Here is a 7,763-nt window from a genome sequence, read left to right as displayed (position 1 = left end):
TTTCAGCAAACCAGATTCCGACCGTTTTGTCTTCCTTCTGTGTACCAGAGCTGGTGGTTTGGGCATTAATTTGACTGCAGCAGATACGTGTATAATTTTTGATTCTGATTGGAATCCTCAAAATGATCTGCAGGTAAATACCTTTGAGCGTAATAGTGAAGCTTAAGAAGTCAGATCTGGTTGAAACAAAAATTGATTACTTGGAATATTGTGTCCATTCTGAACAAGCATCATTTTGGAACATTCAGATTTTTTTAAGGCCTGTGTTTAATATTTCTTGATGAATACTTTCTACTTAGATAGGAGACATCTTCTGGGTTTGGCTGGATTCTAACTTCTTCTTTCATATTGATTACTCTTTGAAAGCATAACACAGGTAAAGTAGTCAGGGAGTTGATAAAACCCTTAAGAATTTGATGACACTTTGAACCCAGGGGTTAGATTTTGCATATACTGACTAACACAGTTTATGGAAATAGAGCTGTTCAGCTGAAACATAGGAGTAATACGTTTTAAGAAAATGAATTAATCAATTTAGGAGTTGGTTGCTGAAATTCAATCCAATCTCAAGTCACAACCCCTTTACCATTTATATTTGGAGATCAGATAACTTAGGAGCTAGCGTGTCTTTTTACGTAGTGTTACTTCAAGAGAAATACCATCCAGTAGCATTCAGCACAGATCATTTATCTGCATTTTGCTTATCACACTGTTTTTAGAAAACTGTTCACAATGCAGAAAATGTCTGGTGGCTTCCATTTACTTACGTGAATTGACTTCCTTTTGAGTTCATACTGTTGTTCACCAGACTGCGTTACAACAGAAACAGTTTCTTAATAGTGTCTTAGATAAGTATAAATTCTTGCTGCTGTTCTCCCTTCAAAAGGCTCAGGCCCGTTGTCACAGGATTGGTCAGAACAAAGCAGTGAAGGTCTACAGATTGATAACGCGGAACTCCTATGAAAGAGAGATGTTTGACAGAGCGAGTCTGAAACTGGGACTGGATAAAGCTGTCTTACAGAGTATGAGTGGAAGAGAAAACAGTGTCGGTGGTGTATGTAGACGTTTCTTGAAATAATTTTCCTTTTGCTTTGGTAATCATGTGGGAACTATTTTAAATTACAGAAGCTAGCATTTCTGTCATTTGCATCTGAGTTATGCAGACTAACAGTGTAATTGACTAATTTTAAATGTAGTCACGTGTTCTGGTAAGTCTCGCTATTCCTTGCTTCTTAAGGTCCAAGGTAGATAATGTCAAAGTTAAAACAAGGAGAAGAGTTTCCCTTTGTTTTCCTTGTATCTTCTCATATTAACATAATGCGTTAATTTAAGATGAGATTTACATCTAGTACTGATAGGTAATTTTTTAAATTTGTACTCATCACAGTGTTGGAACAGCCAAAACAAAAAAGACACTTACTTGTAAAAATGTGAACTGTAACCACATAAAAAATTATTTCAGCTGCCAACCAGATCGTTCTCCTAGCTTTTAGTTATCTAGATTCTAAGTTTTGTAAATTGTAAGCCACAGTTTGGTTGCAGAAGCAGTGGAAAGGGGAAGGGAAATAGAAAAGACTGGGGGATTTTTTTCTGGGCTATCTAAAATGTGTTTTATTTGCTCAGATCCAACAACTCTCCAAAAAAGAAATAGAAGACTTGCTTCGAAGAGGTGCATATGGTGCCATTATGGATGAAGAAGATGAAGGCTCTAAATTCTGTGAGGAAGACATTGACCAAATTTTGCAGCGTCGTACTAAAACTATCACGATTGAATCGGAAGGAAGGGGCTCCACGTTTGCCAAGGTGCGGAAGCAGCAAGTTGTTCTTTGGCAGTATAGAGCTGTAAACGTAACCAATGTTGTAAATCTTATACTTTTAAAAAAAAAGTTATGTTTACTTGTATTTAATGTGTGTGTGTGTTAGGTACGTTTTTGCGTTCTTACATGCATCTGTGTGTTTATACTAATGTGCACATAGCGAATTCAGTGTTGCGCGTGCAGATTGTGTAAATGCCAGATGCAAAGAGCATGCTTGAGCAAAGATGACTAATAGGGCTGTGCTGCTTTTGAAAAGGCTAGGATTTGTGTGAGATACAATGGACTGCATTAACCAAGAACATTAAAACAGCTTTGTGTATAGATCTGTTTGTATCCAAGTATATTAAGGAAGGGAAAATGTATAGAATACAGTAAGAGTAAAAATTGTCAGGATTACTTTAGAAATGCCTGTGCATAGGATATAGTTTTAATCTTGAGCTTTGTGGTAGGAGTTTGAAAAGCAAAATACAAAAGCATTTGTAATAGCAGGGGGTAGAGAGTATGTGTGTGAATGGGGAGGGCTGAGAGTGTAAGGTGTTACGAGCAATAGTTTAGAATAAATTTGGACTGACACTTCATAATTTTTGGTGGGGAGGAGAAATATCATAGCATCCAAAAAACCTATGCTGGAAAATTGGATGAACGGTACAAAAAGTAAATTTGGACTCCTTAATTTCCAAAGTAACTGTAAGTATGAATCTGAATAAATATGAATACGGGTAAATGAAAATTAAAAAACTAAAAAAAGTATAACTGAGCTTAGAATGTGGGTACGTCATGAATGCAGTTGAGACAGGTCTCTCTCCCTCTCCCCCAAAGGCAAAGCAAAAGGAAAACTAATAATGTAATGTATATTATTATATTTAAAATAATATTTATAACTTAGATTCTCTTATCTTGCTTATTATGGCTTAAATAAGAAATGGATTTCTAAAGATGATCATCATCACTATCTTTTTATCAGAAGAGTTAGAAATTTTTACATGTTTCTACTTTTTTTCCAAAAGCAGTGAATTAGGGGTTTTAAAATGCCTTCTGAAATTAAGCTTGTTCCATGCTCTCAAGCTTTGATTGTTGGTAGTTTAAACACTCCTTTGAAATTTCCCTCAAGCGAGTACTTTTGCATGAGATGAAATCCCCAAATGCTGATAAGCCTCTTCAAAAGTTTCTATTTTCTTCCATTCAAGTAATTTAGATTCAGACTGAGAAGAATCTTGCTTCTTAATGTTCTTCTCTCCTGATGGTGCATAGAGTTCATAAGATTTTTCTGAGATATTATGGATCTGATTTAAAAAATTAAGGGGGAGGTGAACTTTTGAGTTCTTGGCACTGTAAATAGGTTCTGAAGTCTTAACAGCTGCTTGGGAGACTTTTGATGAAATAAGGTTATGCAGACTTCACAGCACCGAGGTATTCAAACTTGACAAACTTTTGATGTATGATGTTGGTAAGATTTATTTTTATTTATTACAGGCTAGTTTTGTTGCATCTGGAAACAGGACTGATATTTCACTAGATGATCCCAACTTCTGGCAGAAATGGGCCAAAAAAGCAGAAATAGATATAGACGCTATCAGTGGTAGAGTAAGTACTTAGTCTTTTTAACATGTGTTTTCTCAAGTATGTGCTTGCTGTTGAATTCTGAAATAGTAGGTGTAGAATTTCTGGTGCTTTTTTTACTGTTTCAACAAATCAGACTTCTTGTGCTGGTTAGCTGGTGCATGGGTAATCAACCTGCTAATAGCTTTAGTATTTCCTGGCTACTTCTTGTCCCAAAAGAGTTTAGGGATCTTTGATTTTTGTTGAAGTACTGGAAATGGTTTGAAAGTGTGTAAATGTTCTGGTTGCCCTTTTTCTGTTTGTAATTTCCAGTCTGGAATCTGCAAAATGGCTCTCTAGTAATTCTGTCAGTTTTATAATACTGGAAGTTATGTGCTGTACTGGAAGACGTTCCTATGCAGCTGGCTTTAAAAAGGTTTTGCCCCTTTTTACTTACAGAGGCTGCAGCATGGTCTGTGTAAATATTCAGCTCAGATGAGGTATTCAGTATTGTTTATAACCAATGTACTGGCATCATGGTATGAAACTCAAATTTTTGTTGCCTTAAATACCACAAAACGTTTTACTTGTTTTATGGGTGTTTAATGTGATTTCTTTACAAAATACTTACTGACATTAATGACAATTTTTCAATTGTCAAATATTGACAATGATGTCAGTATTTATTGACATTAGATTGAAATTGTTGTTTCTGAATTGAAGCCATCTACTCAGAAACAGTAAGGTTTTTTTCTGATAAGATCTGTTTGAAATTTTGCAGAACAGCTTGGTTATTGATACCCCAAGAATCAGGAAACAAACACGGCCCTTCAGTGCTACAAAGGATGAGCTGGCCGAGTTGTCTGAGGTGGAGAGTGAGGGTGATGAAAAACCAAAACTCCGCAGGCCTTGTGACCGTTCCAATGGATATGGAAGAACGGAGTGCTTTCGGGTGGAAAAAAACTTGCTGGTCTATGGGTATTGCATACATCCTTCTTCATTCTAGGAAGTTTTTAAAAAATACTATTTTTTATGTACTAAATGGTATTTATGGAGTAACTTTTAGCTATAGTGGCAATAACTTGGTATATATAGAATTTATCTAGAATATACATTTATGTGAATTTATCATGCATCCTGTATAAGTCTTTCTGATAATTTGCAATTCAAGAAATGTTAAAGAAGAGAGGTGAAAACTTCTGCAAAGGAGATAATGATGTTTAACATGGGCACTACAGCAGTCTCTCTAAAAATCATTGCAGTAAGTGCTGAAGGAGGCTCAGAACTGTAAATAAATATCTGAAACAAAGGTTTGGTAGGTGACTTGATGTTCATAATTGTAGAACATCTTGCACTCCCGTGAGGTGCAAATAGGAACTGAAATTCCAACCAGTTATTTTAAACATGCTTAAATTGGGCATGTCGTTTTGGAAATAAAATCTTAGGTCTTCTCTCACCTGCGTTGTGTTTGTTTATCAGTATGAGTTCCCCTCAGTTTTGGGTTTTAGAAGCCTAAACCAATAATCTGTATTTTTGTAAACAGGCAAGTTTTGTTGAAACTGTTTAAATAGATGGAGTTTTGTCACAAATTTCCACTCAGTAGCTTAAGGTGAAGGAAAAAACATAGAAAGCCAAACATTTTACAGAGAATTCCCTTTTGTAATGGAAATATGTAGGCTATCCAAGGGTTTCAGTTCAAAGTGCTGACTGTGTTTCACTTTGGATTAGGTGGGGTCGATGGAGAGAGATTTTATCACATGGCCGCTTCAAGAGACAGCTGAATGAACAGGATGTGGAGATAATCTGCCGAGCTCTATTAGCCTATTGTCTTGTTCACTACAGAGGGGATGAGAAAATAAAAAGTTTTATATGGGATCTCATTACCCCAACAGAGGATGGGCAAACACGAGAGTTACAGAATCACCTTGGTAAGGTCTTCTGTGTTTTCTGCAGTTAAATATCTTCATATAGTATGTCTGTGGTACTGGGATAAAATCACCTAAGAATTCTCTCTGTGTCCTACTTGGAATAAAGGAAATTTATTCCAGATATGCAGTTCAACTGATGGGAAAAGAAGTGTCATTTCTGCTCTGCTTTCTGTTTGATGGCTTACCCAAATGGATTGGTGTGTTGTGTGTAAGCTTTATTTTGCGTATCTGTTCATGAGAACATACTCTGTTTCAGAGTAGGTGAGATCACACTCTGCTTTCATTCCCTCTCTCCTGCTTTGTCCTTAGCCGATGAAATGTACTCCAGAGATGCTCTAAGAGATGAGAGGAAAAACCCTCAAATCCAGACACTGTGATACTAATATTTTTTCTGCACTGCAGGTCCCAATACCGGTATAGGATATAGGAACTTTAGGTATCACAGGATCTATACCTACCTGTTGCTGTATTGTGTTTTAAATTACATAGGCTTATCAGCCCCTGTGCCTAGAGGAAGAAAAGGAAAAAAAGTGAAGACCCAGGCTAGCACTTTTGATATACACAAAGCAGAATGGCTTCGAAAATACAATCCAGAACATCTGTTGCAAGATGAAGGATACAAAAAGCACATAAAACACCACTGCAACAAGTAAGCAGTAGCAAAGCATGGATGTCTTTCAGTGTCTGTGTGAAGATTCTTTTTACTCTGATTGCTTATTGTCTTAGACTTTAAAATACTTGCAGAACTGTAAAGAAACGAGTTTAATAGTGTTAGGCTGATTAGAATAAATAGGTTGCAGTATATTAGGAGGTTAATTGAATATTTCATATTTAAAATGATTCTGTATATGTGTGTCTGTACAGAGAAAGAGATGCAAGGATTTCTGGGGAGTCTTGCAGCAGCCAAAGGACTAAAGATTTTGGGAGTGCTTAGCAAAGAACCAGAAAGCACTAAAGTCATTGCCCCTCAGTCTTACATGCTCTTTTAACCTGGCGTGTTTTCTAGCCTTCTGGGAATCTGAGCTACTAGCTTGTTGAAAGCCCATTCATAGCCATGACCTTATTTTAGATAAATCTTTTTTATGCAGCAAAACTTTTCATGCTCTGCTTGAAATTTCATACTACTAGTCAAGAATTGAAATACAGCATGTAGAAGCCATCAGGGGCATGCACCAAATTCTAAGAGAGAAGGAATGAAAAGGTGATGTGAAAAATGCTCTCAGCCAGCTCAGTTCTTTCTGAAGATATCTTTTAAGTAGGAAAAGGGAAATAGCAGTTTGTTCTTAGACGTATTTTAAGAAGCAAGTGAGGAGTATTGTGCTGGCCCTGGTCTTTGCCTAGAATTTGCAGTGAAACAATTTGTAAAAATGATTGCAGTAAAGGGTGTTACGTGACCTGAAGGCTTATGTCCTCTTATAACTGGAGAAAGTATGTTTTAGGAAAATGACTTGAAAGCTTTGTGGTATTATAACAGACAAAACAAAACCACCCACAACTATTGAAAGCTTTTAGAGTGCTAATATTTGTATTTCTTTTTTCTTCATTTAGGGTCTTGCTTCGTGTAAGAATGCTGTATTACTTAAAACAAGAAGTCATTGGTAATGAATTCCAGAAGGTGTTTAATGGAATTGATGCCAGGTGAACTATAGAGAGGTTTTTTTCTTATTTATTGTAAACGTAAACTATCAAGTGAAAACTCAGAAATCCTTCTGGACCTAAATAAGAAATGTTAAACCCAAATATTTGTATCCTTAGGCTGTGAGAAAAATGCTTTTATTTACTCTTGTTTACTTTGTATTGACTCAACATGAGGAAGTCCCAATTCCTATTTATGAGTCTAGTTATATAAAGTAAAATTATTTAAGGCAAATAGACTGTATAAATGAGTGAAAAATAGAATTTTGTACTTTGCGTTCTAATTAGCAGGGTTTTTCTGCCTCTTTGTGCCTGCTTTTGTTTAAGTGTTGCATATTCCACTAATTTGTATTTAAATTTTTTTAATGGAAATATTGCCATTTGGAAATTCTTAACCTCACTGCTACAGGAGCTTGTGGAGGATAGAAAACTTTAATTTGATTCAGAAAGGTGTTACAGACATTCATGGAAGAACAGTCCATCTTGTGCTGTTAAACACAAAAGCAGATAACCCTTGGTTTGCAAGGTGTTGCAAGCACAAACTACAGGAGTTGCCAGAGTTTACTGAGAGAGGAAGAATATTGTACGCTGGTTCTGCTGTCATATTCTTTCCCTGGTCCCTGCCAAATACAAAATATCAAGCTGTCTAGATGCTTTGTAGTGCTACTTTTAGGGTCTTGCTCTATAAGTACACTTGGGGAAGTTTAAAAATCCCACATAAAGTAGAAATATACAAAGTGAAAACAAAACTTCATTTCTTCCTCTGAATATTATTGATGTTGTTGTGCTGTTGGTGATTCTTCTTAGTGAAATTGATGTTTGGGTCCCTGAGCCAGATCACTCT

General features: G+C 36.1%; 1 protein-coding gene across 1 annotated transcript in view; it reads left to right on the top strand.

The window, feature by feature from the left end:
* Window positions 1–7,763, top strand: part of LOC104403630 (chromodomain-helicase-DNA-binding protein 9-like) — a gene marked incomplete at its 5' end in the record, with an annotated part of 51,700 nt that overhangs the window by 28,950 nt on the left and 14,987 nt on the right. The window contains 9 exon segments of the mRNA XM_010011849.1: window positions 1–133; window positions 887–1,054; window positions 1,624–1,803; window positions 3,291–3,401; window positions 4,138–4,334; window positions 5,085–5,284; window positions 5,774–5,933; window positions 6,833–6,922; window positions 7,727–7,763. The exon segment at window positions 1–133 is cut by the window's left edge and continues 87 nt beyond it; the exon segment at window positions 7,727–7,763 is cut by the window's right edge and continues 15 nt beyond it. Coding sequence (XP_010010151.1) covers window positions 1–133; window positions 887–1,054; window positions 1,624–1,803; window positions 3,291–3,401; window positions 4,138–4,334; window positions 5,085–5,284; window positions 5,774–5,933; window positions 6,833–6,922; window positions 7,727–7,763 — 1,276 coding nt within the window.

Source organism: Nestor notabilis, unplaced genomic scaffold (genome assembly GCF_000696875.1).
Source record: "Nestor notabilis isolate BGI_N333 unplaced genomic scaffold, ASM69687v1 scaffold29633, whole genome shotgun sequence".
Classification (NCBI taxonomy): domain Eukaryota; kingdom Metazoa; phylum Chordata; class Aves; order Psittaciformes; family Psittacidae; genus Nestor; species Nestor notabilis.
Note: the sequence above shows the minus strand (reverse complement) of the source record. Positions and strands in the feature narration are given on the sequence as shown.